Source organism: Pristis pectinata, chromosome 1 (assembly GCF_009764475.1).
Source record: "Pristis pectinata isolate sPriPec2 chromosome 1, sPriPec2.1.pri, whole genome shotgun sequence".
Taxonomy (NCBI): Eukaryota; Metazoa; Chordata; class Chondrichthyes; order Rhinopristiformes; family Pristidae; genus Pristis; species Pristis pectinata.
This window is the reverse complement of record NC_067405.1, coordinates 62350348-62375159: the sequence shown is the minus strand read 5'-3', so window position 1 is coordinate 62375159 and position 24812 is coordinate 62350348. Positions and strand designations below refer to the sequence as shown.

Below are 24812 nucleotides of genomic sequence, written 5' to 3'. Positions count from 1 at the left end.
GAGAATAAGGTGATAAGATAGGAAAACAAAATTCTTCTTCCAAACTACAATAGGGTTGCAGAATTATAAATACCTCTTTGGATTTCTTGGGCCTCAATCCTATTTTACTTGCAGAATCATCATCGCGGACTGTATCGACAGTGTCTCCGTACAGGAGTTTGATTGCCCTCACAAGTCGAGCACAAGATCGGCTGTGATGCTGGTAGCAGCAAGGGTGGCAGTAGTCAATATGGCAACAGATGAAACTTTGTTGGCTGCTTAACAATATCATAACCTATAGGAAAGGAACATAATATTAATAGTATTAAAAAAACTTTACTTACTTATCAACCAAATAAGAAATCTGACAACACACAGCTAAGTTTCTGTGTCACTTCTGCCTTTTTGAAGCTTGGAACTAAAGTCTGAAACTGGAAAGTATATTCTCATGTTTTTAAAGAGACAAAAGAGACTGGAGATGCTGGAATCTGGAAGAACAATAGAACACTGGAAGAATTCAGTGGTTCAATCGGCATCTGTAGAGGCAGAAGTCAATGTGTCAGTCCTTTCCCAATTACGTCTGGGACACCTTTCACGCCCCTCACCATTTGATTATGTCTAATTCCCTGGTCTCAACTAGCTCATCTTTACCAATGGACACACTTACATACCTCCATTCCCCACCAGGAAGGTCTCAGAGCCTTCCATTTCTTTCTTGAACAAAGGCCCAATCAGTGCTACTCCACTAACATTCTCATCCACTTGGCATAACTTGCCTTATTCTCAACAACTTCTCTCTTGATTCCTCCCGTCTTCTACAGATCAAAGGGGTAGTCATGGGCACAAGCTACAGCCATCTTTTTTGTTGGCTCCATGGAACAGTCCCTGTTCTACGTCTTTCCAGCCCAACCTTCACCCACCACCACCACCCCCCCCCCCACCGAGCTTTTCCTCCACTACTTCGATGACTGATTGGTGCTGCCTCTTGCACAACCTGTCAATTTCACTTTTTCCGTTAACTTCCACCCTGCCCTCAAATTCACCCGTCAATGTAGTAGAGAAAAGGGTCGGGGGGTTAACCTTCTGGAATATCCACCTCCTTCTGGAGCATTGGCTTTCTCTGTACCATGGCTGATGGAGACCTCCCATCTCCCATACACCTGCTTTGACCCCCTGCCCCCTTTCCCCAGGCAGAACAGCAAGAGAGTTACCTCGGTCCTCATCTTTCATTCCACATCCCCTCCCTGTCTGATGCCACCTACCTCTAACCAGCATCTGTACCACCCCTCCTCCCCCACCTGGTTCCATCTGCCCATCATCCCCTCCTCATCTGGTTCCACCTGTCACCTAACAGCCTCTATCCCACCCTTCCCACCCCCTTTGTACTCCTATATATTGGTAATATTTCCTGTTCCAAAATGTCCACTTACTCATTTTGCCTCCATTGATGCTGATTGACCCACTGAGTTTTCCCAGTGTTCAGTTTTTGTTTTCTATCTTTAGAAAATGATGTAACTGCAATACATGGTTAAGCACTTTTTAAGCATATTAACATGTTATTACAATGCAATTTAGAAGTCTTCCAGACCAGTGGACCTGGCATTTCCCCCTGCTACTGCACCAATGTGAAACCATAAGGAGCTGGCCAGAAACCATTCAGTATCATGACTGATTATTGAAATAAATCCACCTTCATAAATCTTACCCCATATCCTTTGATTACCTTAGAGTCCAAAAGACTATCATTGTCTGGAATACACTCATTGACTAAGTATCCTCTGGGTATATGAAGTACAGAATTACTAACAGTCACAATCTTATAAGCGAAGTTTCTCCTCAGTTCAACCCAGAGTGACTGAACTTTCATCCTGAAATTATTATTCCCTAATCTGGATTCTCCAGTCCAGGAAAGGAACCTCTCATCACATCCATCCTCTAACAATTTCATATATTTCAATGCAATTATCCTGAAGTAATATAGTCCATTCTACTCCATTTCTTATAGAACAGATCTTCATCCCATAAATTAATCCAGTAAACCTCTGCCTGTACCTACAACCTTATAAAACTGAAACAAGATTTCCTTACTCTTATATTCAACTACCTTGCAACAAAGACTAACATACCATAATCTCCATCTATCTCTGGTTTCACAACCTTCATTTGGATTTATTCTCTCAGTCAATTTTTCTAAATTATAAAAATAACCTAATATTAACTCATTTGGCTAGGATATGACTGGCCAGATTCTGCTCGAACTCCATCTACAAGTTTGCAGATGATACCACTGTAGTAGGCCGTATCTCAAATAACGATGAGTCGGGGTACAGGAAGGAGATAGAGAGCTTAGTGACATGGTGTCATGACAACAACCTTTCCCTCAATGTCAACAAAAGAGCTGGTCATTGACTTCAGGAAGGGGCGGTGTACATGCACCTGTCTACATCAACAGTGCTGAGGTCGAGAGGGTTCAGAGCTTCAAGTTCCTCAGAGTGAACATCACCAACAGCCTGTCCTGGTCAAATCAAGTAGACGCCACAGCCAAGAAAGCTCACCAGCACCTCTACTTCCTCAGCAGGCTAAAGAAATTCAGTATGTCCCCTTTGACACTCACCAACTTTTATCAATGCACCATAGAAAGCATCCTATCTGGATGCATCACAGCTTGGTATGGCAACTGCTCTGCACAGGACTGCAAGAAACTGCAGAGAGTTGTGGACACAGCCCAGCAGGTCAAGGAAACCAGCCTCCCCTCCATGGACTCTGTCTTTACCTCTCGCTGATTATGCTGGCTGCTTCACCAAGGCAAAGACCCCACCCACCCGGCTCATTCTCTCTTCTCTCCTCTCCCATCAGGCAGAAGATACAGGAGCCTGAGGGCACATACCACCAGGCTCAAGGACAGCTTCTATCCCACTGTGATAAGACTATTAAACAGTTCCCTTATACGATGAGATGGACTCTTGACCTCACAATCTACCTTCTTGTGACCTTGCACCTTATTGTCTAACTGCACTGCACTTCCTCTGTAGCTGTGACATTTTACTCTGTACTGCTATTGTTTTTACTCAATGCACTCTGTACTAATTCAATGTAACTGCACTATGTAATGATTGACCTGTACGATCGGTATACAAGACAAGTTTTTCCACTGTACTCAGACATAAGTGCCAATTATAAACCAATACATACTACCATTACACCAATACAGGATTTACTGATGCTTTTTTTGTTCATCCTTTCTAGCCCTATTCTCAGAGATTAATTGAAATGCCAACCTAAATCTATGTTACAAATTTAGATTACTGCTGTTTTCCACAAGTTCAATTCTACAAGTTTCTCTTAAGGATGAGAGCTGTTAGGAACATCCTGCTCAAAAGGTTCAATAATATTATGAGAGAATTGTTCAGATATTCAAAGATCATTCCACATCTATATGTATAAAGTCAGAACGGGGAACTAAGCACAAATATTCTTTTAAAAATCAAGCATAGACATAAAGGGCCAAATGGGTTTGATTTATATTATATGATTCTATGATATATCAGAGCCCCAACTATTACTATAATTCTCTGACTCTCTTTGGAAGCAAGATTATCAAAACTGCATATAATATTTGAAGCATCCACACAAACTTGCACATTGTGTACAAACACATTAGTACCATTATATTTTTTGTTAATGTTTATCTCTTCTATCTCCAATAAGACAGTATGTATCCAAGCCAAAATAAATGAAAGTACAGAACAGCAGAACTTGTATTTGGTGTAGTGCATTAGGGTTAGAAACCAATGATTCCAACAAAGAGACAAATATTAATGGTTTCTCCTTCAGCAGACACTGTCTGATTTGCTGAGTATTTCCAAAGTTTTCTAGTTTTTTTTTGATTTCCAGAACCTGCAGGTTTTTTTTTCTTTTTCAAAGAAACAATCTATTTTTTGTTATTCATTAATTCAGATTACTGTAATTGCTGGTTCAAATACAAGTTAGCATTCTAAAATCTGGCACCTCAAACATAAAAGAAAACATAAAATTTAAACTGTAATACATACCGGTAACCATGTCATGTTTCTATGGTAATTTTCTTCTGTCCCTCCTGTGCTCAATCGTTCTGGTTCAATACTAGGTTCACTAGTACTCCAGGGGCTACCTGTGAAAAATAGAAATAAATTCTATATGCAATCTCTTGACACTAAACAAACCTATCACTACATTTGCTTGAATAAAATGTACGTTAAGAAATTACCAATATCAGTAACAGTGTCATGGCTTTGAGACAACAGAAGCTCTTCGTTTTCTGACTCAGAGTCTTGTCGTGAAAGTTTTGTGCTCTTCAAACTCCCTGCCCGACGTATACTTGACAAAGATCCACCTTTCTTTATTCGAAAACTTCGCGCCCCCTTTATCTGAAGTAGACGGGAACCTCCAGGTCTTGCTTTTCTAACTGGTCCTTAAAAAGTGAAGGTTACACATCAAAAATGATATCATCAATGCCAGGGTATCTTATATAAAATGCAAACAATCAATATATTATTTATCAGTTTGGATTAGTGAACCTCATCAACACTGGAAGTACTCCTTGTCTCACTGGTGTTGTACGAGTAAATTTGCTTGGGATGGAGGAAGTTATTTTGCAAAATAATCTTGCACAAACTCAGTATTTAAAAAGTGGCTTCAAAATGTTGGTATCATGAAGGACTCTTACCAATACAGAAAAAAAATCAAAGCATTAAAATGATTTTGTTTTATTTTCTATTTAAAACCACACCTGATTAAATAATTGAAACAACATCAGTTACAATACTTTGATCAAAAGCTATGTGCATCTAGTTTTTATGTATGCATAAGCATCATGTACATGGTGTCTTTTTCCTTTTTAATCTGTAATACCACAAATATTCTGTACAGTACAGTTTAATAATGCATGATTCTACATCCACATGCTGTATTCAGATGAATTTTGAAAAGCAGATTAATATCAGCAGGATTCCTGGGATATAGCAGTGCCTTGCTACATGTACCCTGTAAAGCTAATAACTATTACACCCATCAGGCTGCAGAACCATTAGTCCTGAAGATTTGCACCTGCACATGACATAGGTTTTGAAGATCATCTCAATGATAAAGTGGGTGGAAAAAATGAGTCTTTTACTTCATATTAGAAAAACGTTACATGCAAACAGTATGATGTCAAGCTTGAACATACATGTAAATAAATATGATTACTTCCATTTCAGTGACCAAACTGATGCATTTAGAAGAGTTGAAAAGGAATCTGCACATTATCTGCAAAGAGTAATTCTGTACACAGGGAAAATATTACACTGCAAGTTCAATACTGATAATTAAATGTTTGCATGTAGGTAAATAAAATCTCTTAATTCTAATGACATTTGAAAATTGACTAGGTTTAGAAAGGATACAGATATGGAGAAACTCTGGACAGTGTGTGCACGTTTACCAATTCAAACACAGAAGGGATTGGATTTTATTTTAACTCAATTTTCAAGATTTGGGCATTACTAGCAAGGCCAGCATTTATTATCCATTCTTACACATCTTTGAGAAGATGGTAGTGAGTAATCTTCTTGAACTGCAGTAATTCTTCTAGTGAAAGCATCCTCACAGTGCCCAGGTGGGGAGGGAGTTCCAGTGACTTGAAGGGTAATGTTCAGGTAATGAATGGTATTCCTATGGGGCTGAAGTCCATGTTGGTCTTGGCATGCCAGTAGTAGAAGCAGTGAACTTTTATAATGGTGGACGTGGTACCAATCAAGCAAGCTGCTTTGTCATGGATGGTGCAAAGCTTCCTGAGAGTTGTAAGAGCTGTACGCATCCAGGTAAATTGAGATTATTCCATGGTATTCCTCACTTGTGTCTTGATGATGAAAAGGCTTTGAAGTGTCAGAAGATGAGCCACTTGCTGCAAGGAACCCAGTCTCTAACATGGTCTTGAGACTATGGTGTTTATAATGGTTGGTTCATAGAACATAGAAAACCTACAGTACAATTCAGGCCCTTCAGCCCACAAAGCTGTGCTGAACATGTCCCTACCTTAGTTGAGTTAATGGCGACCACCAGGTTGCTGATGGTAGGGACTCAGTGATGGCACCCTAAAGAACTGCAGTGATATCCTGGAGTTGTGACAACTGACCTCCAACAACCAGAGCTATTTTATTTTGTGTGAGAAATGACTCCAAACACTGGAGTATAATCCCCTCGATGCCCAATTACCACACATGATGGAGGATGCTGGAGACATGAAAAATTCTGCAGATGCTAGAATCTGGAGCAACACACAAAAAAGTGCAGGTCAGGCAGCAACCTTGGAGGGAAATAAACAGTCGACATTTCGGGCCGAGACCCTTTCTGATTCCCGAGGTGTTGACTGTTTATTTCCCTCCATGGACGCTGCCTGACCTGCTGAGTTCCTCCAGCACTTTTTATGTATTGATGGTGAATGCCCTCAGCATGATGCAGGAAAAAAATGAAAGTTCAAGAAAATCTGAATGACAACAAATTAATGTTAAAGAAAATTACTGATTAATGGTTGGTTAATTAGGTGCCAAACTCCTCTGCAAGGCTCTAGGGCAGTTGTCACAAAGTCAAAATTTGCCTTGTATGGTAAACTTGTCTCTGTATTACTTCTTACAAACTTAACCACATGCTTATGCTACCTCAGAGCCTTCTCAATGTTTGATCAATGTGGAATTCTCTCCCTTCGTTCTAATTTTCTTTAAAAAAAAGGTTTTCAATGATTTCCACTTGCATGCAAGTTCATCTTTGTCTCGAGTATCCTTAGGATCTTTAAAAAGATGCACAACAACTGAATGAGGAAATTTGTCCTGCTGAGATAAGAGGGACACAAAGCAATTTACTGCACAAGAATAGAATTAACACTGGAATGGGGAAAAAAAATTGGCTGCGAGAAGGGCAGAGAATAACACTTTCAGGTCTATGATAGCTGAAGAAAATATGAAAGATATATTTCACCACCAGCCATTATATGCTCAGAAACATAAGTTATGAACTCAACTTTGCTGCAAAAAATAAAAGCTTTTCACTTATCCAACAACTGCCTCTCTGGAGAAATTTCTCTCCGAATTGTATAATATCATCATTTCCTCTTCAGAAGAGTCCCTTTTTGGTTGTGTTGAGCTTCCACTGAACTTTAAAGCTTTTTTTCATGATCCCCATTTCAAGTTAATATTTTCTGCAGTCCTATGATAGCCATTACATCAGATGATTTTAGCTTTTACGCATCCACTTTGAAATAAACACTGGTTGATGGTTGCCAAGAAACAGGTCCTTTATATTTTACATTGAGAAGTGTTACAGCCTTTTCCCTCTTCTACCAATTTTGCGCCTTCATTCCCTCTTCAAATACCAACATGTACATTAATTATCAGGTGCTGAGAGGAAGCCAACTCACTTTTGCATCCGATCACCATCAATAATCTGCACTGGAAATGACAGGAAATAAATGAATTTTCTAATGGCCACTGCCTCAGGAACATCAGCTTGTCCATTTTCTAAGGTGGACAATTTTACTGATTTGCATGCGAAGCCTGACAGACAATGAACATTTTATTTTATTATGTTCATGATTAGTTTGTAGCTTATATCTATATAATTTTTTAAAAGTTTTTAAGAAAATTCCTTTCCAACCTTTCTTCTCTTCACAGGCTGTGTCTGATTTAAGAGTGTGGCTGCTGCTGTGTGGTGAATCCTTTGAATCTTGCTCATCATCAATAATTCCTGCAAAACTGATTTTACGTTCATATCTATGGCGATCTAACTCAGGATCAAGACGAAGTCTGCAGCTTTCCAAATCCTGTTGATAAGAGTTAAACATTATACAGACCAATATTTTAAGAAAGAAAACAGTTTAGAAGCCTTGTTGCTGGTTGCATAGCGGATACCAAACAACCTAAATTCCAGAGGCTAAAAAGTGAACCTTAAATACAAAACCGGGGAATGGCCATTTATTTTTACCAAGGGGTCTCTGATCCACTGTCATTCCTGCATTGGTACCAAACTTGACAACAAAACTGGCACTTATAATTAAACTGGAAAATACACTTCTGAAATGCAATAGGTATAAAGTATGTGAAGTTTCCCTTGCTTTTGGACTTTTATATGCAAGATTATTAATCACTTTATGCTTTTTAGTTTTGCTAAATACTTCTAACACAAAGGTTTGCTAACAATACTAAACCATGTCTGATTGTACTTACAACAAGAGGCTCAGTACGTGGTCGAGGCAAGCAAGGAAAAGTTTCTCGAAGGAATGTTGTGATCTCTAGAAGAAGCTGGCATGCTGCCATCTTTAGTGCAAATGGACAGCCACACTTGGTGGGATTAACGGTATCTGTTCGAAACATTGGAATGATCAAAGGTTAAGAAATATTGATCTAAAACAAACCGTGTTACGAGATTTGTTATTAGCACAGAGACATAAAAGGGCACAGTAAAAGGAGAGAGCATTTGCCCCAAGTACTTGGGAGAACATCTCACATCATGGTTCCTTCCCAACATCCCTGCAACATTTTTCTCCTTGGTTTATTCATCAAATCCCCTTTTCTAGTAAATCCAGCATTAAATCTGTATCTCACCCTCTGGCAAAAAGCATATGGCGAACCCTAACCACTCAAAGTGACAAAATATCATTCAGTACATGTAAAGCTTGCAAAACTGTTTGCTATAATTCAATCAACAGTGAGAATGACTATATTTTTCATGCTTTGTGAGGCTCACAGGATTTTAAAATAAAGTTGCTGAATGGAATGCTGGGGTTCCCAGCTGCAATCTGTAACAATTTTGATTGGTTTACTGAGTTCTGTTACAAATTTCTGGCACCCATTGCTACATTATATAAATTATAATTTGAGATTATGGTATTAGTTCTATGGCCACATAGACATGCTAAATTTAGTCCACCTCTATTCAAGATTCTGTATTTTTGTAAATGTCAATAATATGTAAACAAATTAAGAATTCAAAGATAAATGCATACTCACATAAAACCTTAGCCAAATTGAAAAGTATTCAAATTAAAAGCTAACATGTTAAACAAATTTGATTCATTTATATTTTGCCTAATACTGTTAATTTTTTAAAAACACTATGGGCTCATATCTTGCTGAAATTAAATGAAAAGTAAGATCCATTAACAATGTCCATTAGGTCATAAGAAACTGAAATATATATCAAAGTCCTTTCAACTGCAGGAAGCTTTTCATATTTATAAATTCTCATTTTTTGTTTAATGACATAGAAGAAGCCATTACCTCAAGTCTTTGCAGGCTGTCAGAGCAATCCCATTTCTCCCTGTAACCTGTTCTCTCGTACATGCCCATCTATTTCATCCTGATTCTCCTATTACACACCTACACTAGGAGTACCTTACAGTAACTAAATAGCCCACCATCTAGCATATCTTTAGGAGGTAGAAGGAAACTAAAACGACCAGAGGAAACCCAAAGACAATCTCACACAGGCAGTTCCAGAAGTCTGGACCAAACCCATTTCGAGGGAGCTGTATCCCTGCACCACTCCACAACTTTATTCTGATTTCCTATTACTGGAAGTCTTATCCCACTAAATATAATCTCATGCTTACACCAAAATAATACCCCTCCAACCCTTCAGAAAAATAAATCTTTTGGCTTCCCAATCAAAAGAATCCATGGAGTCAACTATCATAACACCAGTTGGCTGTTTATTCTGGAATATCAAAGCTCTTTGGAAAACATTGATCATTTGGGGATTTTTAATTAAAATTTAATTAAGATACATATTTAAATCTAAAAGCTTATACAACTTGTACCTAAATTAATTTAATATCTTGTTAGCTTCCACATTAATATTCTGAATGCTGTTACATTTTCCAAGAACAAAGTCTAGAGGAAGTTCCTTTCACCCAGCACATCCTACTGTACAGAAAATATTAGAATCATGAGATATTCAGATGTTTTTATTAAAACAGGTTTTCATTACAGGCTAGAATGTCTTGAGTCAGGCCACCCCCATAATAGGTCTCTCTTATAATAATTCCATGATAAGTAGAAAATTCAGATGCATGTGGGCCTTATTTAGAAGCACAACACATAAAAACAATACAACTGGACTTACATTAACTGCCAGTCAATGAAGTTATTGGTGTGGTTCAACATATTCAACAGCAATGATTTGGTCATGGAATCAGAGTGTTATACAGCTCAGTAATAGGGCCATCAGCCCAACTCATCCATACCAACCAAGGTGCCTACCCAAACTTGTCCCATTTGCCTGTGCTTGGCCAATATCCCTTTAAACTTTACCTAAACGTGTACCTATCCAGATCTCTCTTAAACATTGAAATTGTACCAGCCTCTACAACTTCCTCTGACAGCATGTTCCACATGCCAACCACTCTCTGTGTGGAAGAACACTCCTCAGGTCCCCTTTAAATCTTTCCCCTCTCACCTTAAACCTATGATCTCCAGTTTTAGACTCCTCTATCCTGGGTAAAGGACTTACGATCCACCTCACTTATGCCTCTCAAGGTCATCCCTCAGCCTCCTTTACTCTAGGGAAACTAATCCTAGACTATCCAGTCTCTCCTTGTAACTCAAGCCCTCTAGTCCTGGCAATATCCAGCTTAATCACATCCTTCCTATAGTATGGCAACCAGAACTGCACACAATATTCAATGTGTGGTCTTACCAACATCCTGTACAGCTGTAACATGATGTCCCAACTCTTGTGCTCAATACACTGTCTGACAAAGGCAAGCATGCCAATATACCTTCTTCACTGCCCTGTCTACTTGTGTCACCACTTTCAGGGAACTTATACCCCTAAGGTCTCTAACACTCCCCAGAGCCCTGCCATTCACTCTGCATGTCCTGCCCCAGTTTAACTTTCCAAAGTGCATCACTTTGTACGCCCGAGTTAAATTTCATCTGCCATTCCTTAGTCCACTTTCCCGGTTGATCTAGGATCTGTTGTAACCTTAGACAACCCTCTTCACTGTCCACTATACCACCGATTTTGGTGTCATTCGCAAACTTACGAACCATAGCACCTACATTCTCATCCAAATCGGTAATAAATATCACAAAAGACAGGGGACCCAGCACTGATCCCTGCGGCACACCATTGGTCACAGGCCTCCAACCTGAAAAGCAAACTTCCACTACCACCCTCTGACTCCTACCACCAAGCCAATTTTGTAACCAATGTTTGGTGTTTAAAGCAATTATTTACTTTCATAAAAGCTAAACTTTTAACAGAAAACTTTGAAGACTTTCCCTAAATAATCTATTTTCCGATCATCATCCTTATTCTAATTAAGTAGCATATTTGAAAGGTCTGACAACCAAGAAAAAATTTGAAATTTAACCATGCATAAAGACAGTAAATTGCATTCAAAAATTCTGGTTAATCTTTTGCTGTGTTACACATAGAAATCAAGGCCAAGTGTAGCATTCAGAGGAGGATTGCTTAAAGGGCATGGGATAATTGAAGAAGGCTGTCCAGATGTAGTTCAGTCTTCATGTTTAAGTCATACATTCTGGCTTTATCATTTCCATTATAAATTCCAAAGCCCGATTTGTAATGGAAACTGTATGTTGCTGTCACTGTAATTACAACCTCTGACTAGTGGAGCAACTTAAGCACCGTACTGGAAGTAATTACAATAGAACAAGTTTACACACACAGTTTCAATTACAAGTGTGCACATCAGAATTTACAAAAGTTAAGAGTCAACAGGGGATGGAGGAGAACAATAAGAGCATAGAAGAAGATAAACTAATTATTGCAATAAAAGCTAAGGCTGCTGAATTACCTGCAAGATAGTCATAGAGTCATACAGTCCAGAAACAGGCCATTTGGCCTATTATGTCCATGCTGCCCAATCTACCTGTCTACACTAATCCCATTTACCCACATTAGATCCATTGCCTTCTATCTCTTGGCGATTCAAGTACTTGTCTTATTGCTTCTGAAATATTATGAACACATCTTCCTTCACCACCTCTTCAGGCATTGCATTCCAGACTCCAACCAACCTTTGTGTGGAAAATAATTCCCCCTCAGACCCCTCTAAACCTCCTACCTCTCACCTTCAACGTATGCCCTCTTAGCTTAGACATCCCACCATGGGGAAAAAAAATTATCATCTACCCTATCTATCCCACTCATAATTTTATAAACTTCTATTGGTCACAGCTTCAGGGAAACAAACCCAACCTATCCGGCCTCTTCTTATAACTGAAATGCTCCAATCCAGGCAATGTATAACATTAGGTCCCAGCTCTTACACTGTGTGGCATGGCCGATGAAGAGGCAAATGAGATGCTTACCTTCACCACCTTATCTACCTGTGTTGCCACTTTTAGGGATCTATGGACGTACCCCAAGGTCCCTCTGTTCACCAACACTCCTTAAAGCCTTAGCATTTGTTGTACACATCCTAGTTTGCCCTCACAAAATGCATCACTTCGAACTTGTTAGGATTAAATTCCATTTGCCATTGCTTGGCCCAACTTTTCAGCTCATTAATATCATACTGTAGCCTTTGACCACTTTCCTTGCTATCTACAACACCATCAATTTTCATGAATGAAGAATGAAGTGGAAGAGATCATGGCCACTATCATCACCAAATAATGGCCTCCAAGATCTGCAAGCAACTCCAGCACAAGACCTGCACCTACCAGCAACCTCTGATACTTATCCTTGCTATTTCAGCTCCAGTGTACTTATAGACCATACTCTATCTGTTTTTGTGAATGAAGCCTTGGCTCACCAGGAGGTCAGCAGGTTAACAATTAACATGCAGCCAATCAAGTAAGTAAGAAGATGGCAGAGCATTCAGTATGGAATCCAAAATTCAGTGGAAGCAACAATAAGATGCAAACTAAATTCAAATATACCAAGAAAGCCACTGAGAGAAGTAACAAAAATGAAAATGATTCTACACCAGGCAGCATCAAATTTTGTTCAGCCAATGAGGTTTTAAGAGACTGCTGTTAAAGTCACAAATGATATATATTGCATGCATTAGGGAAAAATGATTGACACTCACATCTGAAAGACAGGAAATAAAAAAATAAAAAAATTGCAGATGCTAGAAAACTAAAATATAAACAGAAAATACTGGAAACACTTAGCTGGTAGGGCAGTATCTGTGGAAAGAGAAATAGAGTTAATGTTTCAAGTTGAAGACCTTTTGTCTGAAACAAAAAGAACTGGGTTCAGCATTTATGAATGAATGAACCAATAATTGATGGAAGATCTGTAGCATAAAGCATGATATGGAGCAAGACAATATGGCAATAAACTGGTGAGTGCCAGCTAATATTTTATTTATGTGTAGTAAGAGAATCAAGGGATAGATTTTACAAATGTGCATTCTGGAAATGAATTTGAGTAGGTGAAGTGCAAATTTAAGAATTCAGACACAACTGCTGAGTTTTCATCCATTAACTTGAGTAGATTGGAAATCAAGTAGGGCACCATAAATCCTACATGCAAAGTTCTCAATCAGAAACCTAAATCCTTCTGTGAGCAGTTTGGTGATAATTAAACGAAGCAGCCTATATACAGATAAAAGTGCAATATGTGAGCCAACATTTCCCTGCTGGTGGGCAGGTCTGTCTGCATTCATCATGCAGGAGTGGGAAGTGTGCCTCCCTTTGGGTGCTCTAACTCCACTTTAACAGTACGATCCTCAATAGACTGGTGGAATCACACCTTTGGCTTTTATGCATGGCAACCAATGAGTAAACATTTCCCCATTCACTTGATCTACTTAAATCATAACTGGAGAAAAAATTTGCTGATGCTGGCAATCCAAAACATTAATTGAAAACATCAGAAGCACTCAGCAGGAGAAGCAGCATCTGTGGGAAGAGAAAGAAGTTTACATTTTGGATCAAGGACTCTTCATCAGAACCTTGGACTGAATTGTCAACTCTGTTTCCCCTTATGGATGCTGCATGACCCGCTGGATGCTCCCAGCATTTTCTTTTCTTTGTTTGTTTCCACTTAAATCATAACCTGTCTTATCAAAGGAACTGCAATTTCACTGTAGCTAGTCCAGAGGAAATATTCCCCACGCTTTGAGTTATGCTGGAACATCATTCCGGGAATGGCCTTCAGTTACTTCCTCAAATGGCTGTTCTTGGCTGAATTGCCCTGAAAGGTCTGACCGTGTGGGAGGGGCAGCAGAGTTCAGACGACTGGGGGGTATCACACCCACCAACAACTCCGCAGGAGAGGATCTAAGATCAGGAGCTAAGGTGGATTTCCCTCAGTACCAAGGACATCTGTATCACCTGTCTTCCTGCCAGCCGTAAGCAGCATAGTAAACCTGGGTGCTTGCCAGGTTCCTGGGCCTAGTGAATAGAGAGAGTCTCAACTCATTTTCAACGGAAACGGCAGTTGGCAACTCTGTGGGTTGTCTAGCACACAATTCCTGTCTGTCACATTTAAAGTTCGATTTCTTCCCACATCCCAAAAAATGTGCAGGTTGGTGAGTTAATTGGTCAGCGTAAATTGTCCCTAGCGTGTAGGTGAGTGGTGGAATCTGGGGGGAGTTGAGAGGAATGTGGGGAGAAGAAAATGGGTTAGGCTAGGATTAGTGTAAACATGGGTACTTGATGGGCTGAAAGGCCTGTTTCCATGCTGTATGACTCTGTGACCTCTGTGACATGACACGAAAGCATCCTAAAAACAGACTTAGAAACAAAGATCAATAGACATACTGTCATCAAGGAAATCTTCTTCTTCATCTTCTTTCCTCAAACGTCTTTTGGTCTCATCATCATAAATGAAACCGAGTATGTTTGCTGGGCTTTCACTCTCCGTATGACACAGCTCATTTAGTCTGGTCCCGATAGCCTATCAGAAGATAGCATCATAACTTCAAAGCAGCAATTTATGGATCTGCATATAAATAAGTACTGTAGATGCAACAAACCTTGGATAAAATACCAACACTAAGTTGCATAAAATCACATACACACACTTCTGCCAACGCAGGCTTCCTCCCTTATGTCCCCATTTCCACATCCCTTCCAGAGAGTGCTTTAAATTCAAGATCATTTTCTTCAAAGTAACACTTCACTGCTGGACAAAAAATTGAAACAAACCACTAGCCAAAACATTGCTCTCCAGCAGGAGTGTTAGGACTCTTTGGTTGTTTTAAATATAGATGCTATTGCAATAAAGTTTCAACACAGCATTTCCTGTATCTTTAATTTATCTACCAGTGGGTAGAAAAGCTATGTTCACCTTGTTTACATGTCAGTATTCTGATCAATTCCATTAAATTCACAATCATCCCAAGTTTTGCTTCCTTCCATTGTAATTTTTGGGAATGCTCATTTCCTACCCTTATCAATCCTCACAGCTCAAGAGAGTACAGGCAACCCCCACATTATAACCATTTGAGTACTGAAAATTCATTCTTACTAAATTCAGAAATCACTTCAGAAAAATCTGAGATATGGAATAAAATTTGTTCTTGCAGATTTATGCAAAAAACTACATAAATAAACACAATTTTTTTTCAACTTGCGTTTCTTGAGGCATGCACAGATGACACGGCTTCACAATATGGATTTTCTAGGAAAGCACCCCCCTATTATGTGGAGGTCACCTGTACAAAGTTATCTGCTCCAATTTTTCTTCTAGAAATTAAGAAAATATGAGTAAGATTAGGTCACCTGGTCCCTTGAACCTGGCCCACCACTCACTATGATCATCGCTAATTTGCCCCAAGCTTCATCCTCATGGCCTTCAACTCCCTGATCTTTCAAAAATGTACCTACTTCCTCCTTAAATGCCAACAATAATCTAACCCCTCATAACCCTTTGGGGTAGATAATTCCAGAAGTTTACCACCGCTGCCATTAATCTCTTTGGTAGTAAATGTAAAGGGACTTTAACTTGCATATAGATTGGGCAAATCAAGTTGGTTGAGGCAGTCTTGAGGAGGACTTCATAGAATGCATCCGTGACAGCTTTCTTGAACAGCATGTTACTGAACCTACAAGGGAACATGCTATCTTAGATATGGTCCTGTGCAATGAGACAAGTAACATTAATGATCTTGTAGTTAGGGATCCTCTTGGAAAGAGTGATCACAGCATAATTGAATTTCTCATACAAATGGAGGGTGCAATAGTTCGATCTAAAACCAGTGTATAATGCCTAAACAAGCGAGACTACAACAGGAGGAAGGAGGATTTGGCTAGCGTAGACTGGGAACACAGGCTGTATGGTGGGACAGTTGAGGAACAGTGGAAGACTTCCAAAGAGATTTTTCACAGTGCTCAATAAAAGTAAATTCCAGTTAAAAGCAAGGACAGTAAGAGTGGGGAGAGCCAGCCTTGGGTAACTAAGAAGATAAAGGAAGGCATCAAACCAAAAGCTCATGCATACAAAGTCACCAAGAGTAGTGGGAAACTGGAAGATTGGGAAAACTTTAAAAAGCAACAAGGGGAAGATAGATTATGAAAGTAACCTAACAAAATATAAAAACAGACAGTAAAAACAGAAAAGGGTGGCTAGAGTGAACATAGGTCCCTTGGAAGATGAGAAGGGGGAATTAATATTGGGTAATGTGGAATTGGCCGAGGCTTTGAACGACTATTTTGTGTCAGTCTTCACGGTGGAGAACACGTCGAACTTGCCAAAGAGAGATGTTATGGATGCGATGGGAGGCGAGGACCTCAATACAATCACTAAAGAGGTAGTGATGAGCAAACTAGTGGGCCTAATGGTAAATAGGTTTGGTGGTCCTGACTAGATGCATCCCAGGGTACTGAAAGAAATGGCGGAAGTTATAGTAAAGGCATTTGTGATAATTTACCAAAATTCTCTTGATTCTGGGCAGATCCCAGCAGATTGGAAGACAAAAAATGTCATGCCACTGTTTAAAAAAGGACGTAGGCAAAAGGCAGGTAACTACAGGCCAGTTAGCTCGACGTCTGTAGTCAGGAAAATGCTCAAAGCTATCATTAAGGAAGAAACAGCAAGACATCTGGATAGAAGTGGTCCCATCAGGTAGACGCAGCATGGATTTAGGAAGGGCAGGTCCTGTTTGACAAATTTACTGGAGTTCCTTGAAGATATAACGAGGGTAGTGGATAGAGGGGAACAGATGGATGTTGTATACTTGTATTTCCAGAAGGCATTCCGTAAGGTGCAGCATAAAAGATTTATCCATAAGGATTATGGAGTTGTGGGTAATGTATTAGCATGAATAGAGGATTGGTTAACCAATAGAAGGCAGAGAGTTGAGATAAATGCACGTTTCTCTGGTTGGCAATCAGCTGTGAGCGGGGTGCTGCAGGGGTTGGTCCTCAACTGTTCATGATATACATTAACAATTTGGAAGAGAGGACTGAGGTGTAGGGTATCTAAGTTTGCTGATGACACTAAATTGAGTGGAAAGGCAAATTGTGCAGAGGATGCAGAGAGTCTGCAGAGAGATATAGATAGGTTAAGTGAATGGCCAAGGGTCTGGCAGATGGAGTACAGTGTTGGTACATGCGAGGTCATCCACTTTGGAAGGAAAAGTAGAAGATCAGATTATTTAAATGGTGAACGATTGCAGCATGCTGTTGTGCAGAGGGTCTTGGAAGTGCTGGTGCATGAAACGCAAAAGGTTGGTTTGCAGGTGTAACAGGCAATCAAGAAGGCAAATGGAATGTTGGCCTTCATTGCTAGAGGGATTGAATTTAAGAACAGGGAGGTTATGCTACAACTGTACAGAGTACTGGTGAGGCCGCATCTGGAGTACTGTGTGCAGTTCTGGTCTCCTTACTTGAGGAAAGATATACTGGCTTTGGAGGTGGTGCAGAGGAGGTACACCAGCTTGAATCTGGAGATGAGGGGGTTAGCCTGTGAGGAGAGACTCAATTGCCTGGGACTACACTCACTGGAATTCAGAAGAATGAGAGGGGATCTTATAGAAACATTAATAAAGGTATAGGTAAGATAGAGGCAGGAAAGTTGTTTCCACTGGTAGGTGAGACTAGAACTAGGGGACACAGCCTCAAGAATTGGGGGAGTAGATTTAGGATGGAGACGAGGAGGAACTGATTTTCCCCAGAGAGTAGTGAATCTGTGAAACTCTCTGCCCAAGGAAGCAGTAGAGGCTACCTCATTAAATATACTTAAGACACAGTTAGATTGATTTTTGCATGGTAGGGGAACTAAGGGTTATGGGGAAAAGGCAGGTAGGTGGAGCTGAGCCTATACCAGATCAACCATGATCCTATTGAATGACAGAGCAGGTTCGATGGGTCAGATGGCCTGCTCCTGCTCCTATTTCTGATGTTCTTATGTAAATCTGCATTATATTTTCTCTTGGGATACCATATGCTTGAAAATCAAATAAGTTGCAGATAAAAGCAAAAACCACTGGAAACACTCATTACTCAGCATGTACAAATTGTCTGAAATGTTAACTCTGTTTCTCTTTCCACAGATGCTGCCTGAACTGCTTGGTGTTATTATTTTATATTATAGTACTTGAATTTTTAAAATATTTTTTCATTTGTCATAATTGAATGCATTCAATGTCTCAGAATAACACCAAAGGCATGGCCTCCATCTTTAACCTTCATGTTATAGATTGTGAATGTTTCACAGACATATTTAGTTTGGCTCTGAACTTTTTAAGAAAAGAATGTTATTAATTGCCAAAGGTTCTTTCCTTACCTCACCCCACTGACAGAAGAGTTTTGCTGCTTTCCACTGTAATTTCTGATTACGCTTATTTCCAACAATGGGTGATCTTCCTCGTGACAAACCCTTTTTAGTTATACTGACATGGTGTCCTTTCATCCACTCTGGCCAGTTTCCACGGTTGCATCGATGTACAAACCGGGCACACTCTAGGAATAGTGCTGCCCTTGCTACAACTGGTGCTTCCTGAGGTGATCATTCAAAGGGAGATGTGGGAATAAAAATAAATTTTAAAAATACATTATATCTTTTGACCAAATTTCTAATCAGGTTATTGATTTCTATTCCTTGTCTCCAAGGAGTGAAGAGAATGAAGAACAACGATTTTAAGCCATCATTCACTTAGTATTTTTTTAAAATCAGTCACAGTAGTAGTTTAAAGAGAACTCTAGTAATTAAGATTTCACTAACACCAAATGTCAAACTTTATTTATTCCACTACATATTTACATTGAGCATTAATTACTTTATAAGGTCATAAAACACAAAAACAGAACAAGACTTTTCCAATAATTTGAACACAACCTGACTTCTATCCCAGGCCAATACTTTCATCTAAAATCTGCAACTGTAGAAATGGGACAGAGTATGAGCTTGAAGAAACACAGAACTAAAGATAGGAGACATGTCCAAACTTTCCACTGCCTTAATTTGTATTTTGTTCTGCATCCCAACATCCCCTTTCCATTTCTTTACCTAATGCCATCCTCCACCATTCTCTCATGCTCTTGCAATCAGATCAAGAATAGTATTTACAAGGGACTGGGAAGTGCTGGCTGGCCTACCCTATTCAGATAAGGAATTGTGCATTCAAGAGAGAAGCAAACTGATTTAAAATGACTAATTTGTTAAGGTAAAATATCAATAAAACACACATTTATGGAGCATCCATCACATCTAAACCACTTCAGTTTTTGGAAGTAATTTTGTATTTTTCCTCATCCCCTTTCAGTCCCATTCATCAATGCCTGGTGAGTGGGCAGGTATAACTAATCTATTGGAATAACTTGAAGAAAATAACTATCTAAAATTTCCAAAAATTCTGACAAAGAACTCACAAATTAGTTACTTGAGAAGACACACTTGTGGAACAGACTAATAACTGTTAGATTAAGAACCTAACTATAGTCTTAAGAATTGGCTACTGTCTCACAGGTAGAAAATTGTAGTTAATGGATGTGAATCTACTGTATCCCACAATCGTCAGTCTCAAGGCTGTTGATTTTTAAAAAATCTTTATAAATGACCTAGACCTGTTTATTGGGATAGCTGTCCAAAGGTTCAAAGATAAAACAAAATGATTCCAGAATCTGTATCAAATAATAAACTTATGTGAGCAAATCTAATTACTCTGGGGAATAGGCCAGATTCAGGTGTTTTCTAGCTTACATAAATGCAATGTAGAGGAGTTGGACAAGCCTAATACCGAGTGCATTTACATTTCACACAATGCAAAATTAAAACTAGTTTAAAAGATTCTGTGGTCATTGGCTCTAACTAATACTAAAGCATTATTGTCCAGTACTTGTGGCCAAAGCAAACTGGCTATTTGGTTCCATGAGCAGAACTTCTCAGCACCGAACAAAGCACACTGAATTCTGTAAAAATCCATTGTAGAGCACATTTGGAATACTCATCAAATTTTGATCACGGAATACGATGGCAGATAGAGTTTTCGAACAAAAAACTAAATAGAATTACAAAGGTGACTTTCCAGCACAGAGGGGATTGGTTAGGTGGAAAGGCTTAAATGGCTGTTATTTGAGAAATGCATACCAGTTTGTTGAAAGGATGAATACTTCTTTGTATTTCAAACAGATAAGTTCTGGATCATTAAAGAACATGCACAAAACGAGATAAAACAAAGGAAGATTGCACATTGGAGTTTCTTTCTTGCTCCTGAGTGCCATGGGTGCATGGAGCAAGATACAGAGTTGGTTGAAGGTGAAGACTTAATAAGTTTTTTTTTGAAGAGACGAACCATTTCCTGATCAAAATACAGAAACCGTAGCAAGCGATTCAGGCCCTCAAACCTATTCTTCCATTCGATTACATAAAGACTCATCTGTATGTCTGTATCTTAGCTCTTTTTATCTGCCTTTATTTTATAGCCCTTTGTACATTGAAAGTAATTACCCTAATTTATGCTTCCTTGATGAACAATGGGTTTCTTTCTGGATTTTTTTTGCTTTTCTAGATATAGATATAGGTATTTATTTATTAGTCACATGTACATCGAAACGCACAGTGAAATACGTCTTTTTGCATTGCTAAGAATGTGCAGGGGGCAGCCCGCAAGTGTCACCACTCTTCTGGCGCCAACATAGCATGCCCACAGCTCTTAACCTGTACGTCTTTGGAATATAGGAGGAAACCGGAGCACCTGGAGGAAACCCACCCAGACACGGGGAGAATGTACAAACTCCTTACGGGCAGCAGGTCGCTGGTGCTGCAATAGCATTACACTAACCGCTATGCTACCGTGCGATTTCATAACAGATAGTAAATGGTTAAGAATGTGAAAATAATAATTGTGATGCTCTGGGTGTTGCGGTGAAGCAGTATAACCAGGAAATACAAGCTACGAGTGCATTCTCTGCAATTTTGAAATTCATAGTTTTACAGCGACATTCTGAATTGGGAAATCCAGGAGTCTGGCTTCAGTCTAAATTAGAGCTGAGCTAGGAGAAGAAGAGGTTGAAATACTCTTCTGCCAATGGCAATTCATGCTGTTCATTTTAAATCAGAGGTTTGATTTTTGTTAAGGAACTGAAAAAAGGGATGCGAGGCAAGGTGGGAATGTGAAGTGAGATCACAGGTCAGCAATATTTTCTATAACTGGCACTAGTTAAGTAACCTAGAATCCCATATTTTATGTTCAAGGTACATGGGATGGGCTTGATGCTTATTTTACCAATTGGCCTTTTCTCTTTGGCATTTTTATGGATATTTTGCTGTTTGCTATTTGTTATTTGTGATTAAATTGGGCAAGAGCTTTACTGCATTCAATTAGAGTCATAGAGTTACACAGCATGGAAACAGTCCTTTCAGCCCAACTTGTCTATGCTTGCATTTGGCCTTTGTACCTTGGATTCTATTCTATCCATGTACCTGTCTAAATGTCTTTTAAATGTTGTAATTGTACCTGTCTCTACCACTTCCTACCAGCTTGTTCCATATACCCACTGTCCTCTGTGACAATGTTGCCCCTCAGGTCCCCTTTAAATCTTTCCCCTCTCACCTTACACCTATGCTCTCTAGTTTTAGACTTCCCTACCCTGGGAAAAAGACCGTGACCATTCCCTATTCTATGTCCCTCATCATTTTATATACCTCTAGAAGGCCAACTCTCAGTCTCCTATGCTCCCCGGAACACAGTCCCACCTATCTAGCCTCGCCCTATAACTCAAGCCCTCCAGTCCAAACTACATCTTTGGAAATCTTTCCTTTACCCTTTCCAGCTTAATGGCATCCTTCCTATAACTAAGCAACCAGAACTGCACACAACACTCCAAGTGGGGTCTCACCAACGTCTTGTACAGCTGTAACATGACATCCCAACTCTTGTACTCAGTGCCCAGACTAATGCAGGCAAGCATGCCAAACACCTTCTTCACCACCCTATCAACCTGTGTCGCGACTTTCAGGGAACTATATACTTGTACTCCTAGGTCTCTCTGTTCTACAACACTTTCTGGGGCCCTGCCAATCACTGTGCAAGTCCTGCCCTGTTTTCACTTCCCCAAAATGCATCACTTCGCACTTGTCTGAGTTAAATTCCTTCTGCCATTCCTTGGCCTACTTCCTCAGTTCACCTGGATCCTGTTGTAATCTTGGACAACCTTCTTCACTGCCCACTATACCACCAATTTTGGTGTCATCCACAAACTTACTAATCATGCCACCTATATTCTTATCCAACTTCTTAATATAGATGACAAACAACAGGGGACCCAGCACAGATCCCTGTGGCGTACCATTGGTCACAGGTCTCCAACCTGAAAAACAACTTCCACCATCACCCTCCGATTCCTGCCATAAAGCCAGTTCTGTTTCCAATCAGCTAGCTCACACTCAATCTCATCTGATCTAACCTTCCAATTATGATGCTAGAAATACCCAAAACACAACAGAAGAATTTACAACATATAAATGGACCAATTAGCTCAGCTATGCTCTCCAAAAGCCACCTCTTTACAATATTTTTATTAAATCCATGAAAAAAAAGAGTACATGCATCAAAAAAGAAAGTAAAAATACTACTGAATACATTGTATTAAGTTGTACTTAGGATTACAATACTCTAAATCAATAATCACATATAGTAGTTAGTTAATAAGGAAAGAAAAAATTGAAATATTTTATTACAAAAAAAAATCTACCCCCACTACCAAAACCCGAAGCTGTTAGATAGAAGAAACAGCAAAGAAAAACCTTAAAAAACATAAGTGTCAGCCAATATCTGCATTTTAGTCCCCAAATAAGAGATTTTGAAAATAATTCAAAAAGGATCCCCACAGGGTTTGAAAGTCTAGGTTAGATTCAAAAACTGAACAGCGAATCATCTCTAGATTCAAGTATGACATAACATCCCGTAACCATTGAACATGCGTAGGTGGAGTAGCTTCCTATCATGTAAGCAATACGGCTCTCCTGGCTATAAGAGAAATAAAAGCCAGAATATGTAAATCAGAAGCCTTCAAAGTTATATCTTTTTCTCCAACGATCCCAAATAGTGCAGTCAAAGGATTAAGTTTAAAATTTATTTTAAAAAGTACAGAAAAAGTATGAAAGACCTCTGTCCAATATTCTTCAAGACTCTGACAAATCCAAAACATGTGAATTAAGGAAGCCACTCCGTTATTGCATTTATCACAGTAAGGAGATATATCAGAATAAAAACGGGATAGTTTATCTTTAGACAGGTGAGCTCTATGGACCACTTTAAATTGAAGGAGAGAGTGACGAGCACATAATGAAGTATTAACCAACTTGAAAAGTTCATTCCAAGTTTCCTCGGAAATTGACATCTGCAAATCTTGTTCCCAAGCGTTTTTATCTAGTGGGACCTTACTCATTCCTAGTAATCTGTCATAAATATTAGATATTGAGCCATCCTGAAAGGGTTCCAACTTAAAAATTTCATCTAATAAATTCTTATCGGGACACAAAGGAAAAGAATGTAATTGAGATTGAAGAAAATCTCTAATTTGTAAATATCTAAAAAAATGAGTTTTTGGTAAATTATACTTGGTAGACAATTGTTCAAACGAAGAAAGATTTCCTCCAACAAACAGATCTTGAAAACAAGTAATACCTAATTTGTCCCACTCTTTAAAAACTACATCAGTCATAGAAGGTTTAAAAAAGTAATTAGAGAAAATGGGACTGGACACAAAAGCCACCTCCTGAAATACATTTCACCTGATCAGTATTTCCTATTCCTTTCTTCAACATATTCTGACCTTGATTTTCCTTGCACGTATTCATGCAATTTGCTCAACTGCTACTACTGTGATATTTTCCACATTCTATCCATTTTCCGGTTAAAGATGAACTAAACAAACCTTCCACATCTAACAGTGGATATTTTCTACCACTAACCACTGGGAAGAAACTGCATTACCATATACACTGAAACAGAAACTTGTAGACAAAATACAAAAGTTTTTTTTTACCAGGTCAAGGGCTGCAGCCAGTATTGAAGCATCAGGGATTGTTCCAGGTTCACAGCAGTTTAAAAGAAATTGGAATCGTTTCATGCCCTGTCTAATGGCTCCAAGGTTCAAGATATTTTTACTTTTGCTTCCTTCCTGACTAGCTGCAAGGTGTTCCTCAAAACTACGACAACCTAGTGAAATGTAAGACATCAAATTATACAAATTTAAATGTAATTGTGTCTTTGTTAAGAGATCAGTATTAGATATAGCTAAAAACCATCTGACAGATCACTTTTTATTCAAACATATGAAACTCTGAACAGAACAATTAATGATCCACTTAATTACACTCCTAGCATTCTAGCAAACATATAATGTAATGATAAACAAATGGTTGACTAGTGATTACAATCATTTCTTGAG

The 24812-nt window shown here is 39.1% G+C and overlaps 1 protein-coding gene across 3 annotated transcripts in view; it reads right to left on the bottom strand.

The window, feature by feature from the left end:
- The window catches only part of LOC127574760 (protein unc-80 homolog), a 211845-nt gene that overhangs the window by 104211 nt on the left and 82822 nt on the right, over nucleotides 1-24812 (bottom strand). For all 3 annotated transcript variants that reach the window (XM_052024066.1, XM_052024057.1, XM_052024074.1), the window contains 8 exons: nucleotides 24408-24580; nucleotides 18703-18915; nucleotides 14736-14871; nucleotides 8217-8350; nucleotides 7648-7813; nucleotides 4226-4429; nucleotides 4032-4129; nucleotides 74-274 (listed from right to left, as the gene is read on the bottom strand). In XM_052024066.1, coding sequence (XP_051880026.1) covers nucleotides 74-274; nucleotides 4032-4129; nucleotides 4226-4429; nucleotides 7648-7813; nucleotides 8217-8350; nucleotides 14736-14871; nucleotides 18703-18915; nucleotides 24408-24580 — 1325 coding nt within the window. The remainder of the gene's footprint in view (nucleotides 1-73; nucleotides 275-4031; nucleotides 4130-4225; nucleotides 4430-7647; nucleotides 7814-8216; nucleotides 8351-14735; nucleotides 14872-18702; nucleotides 18916-24407; nucleotides 24581-24812) is intronic.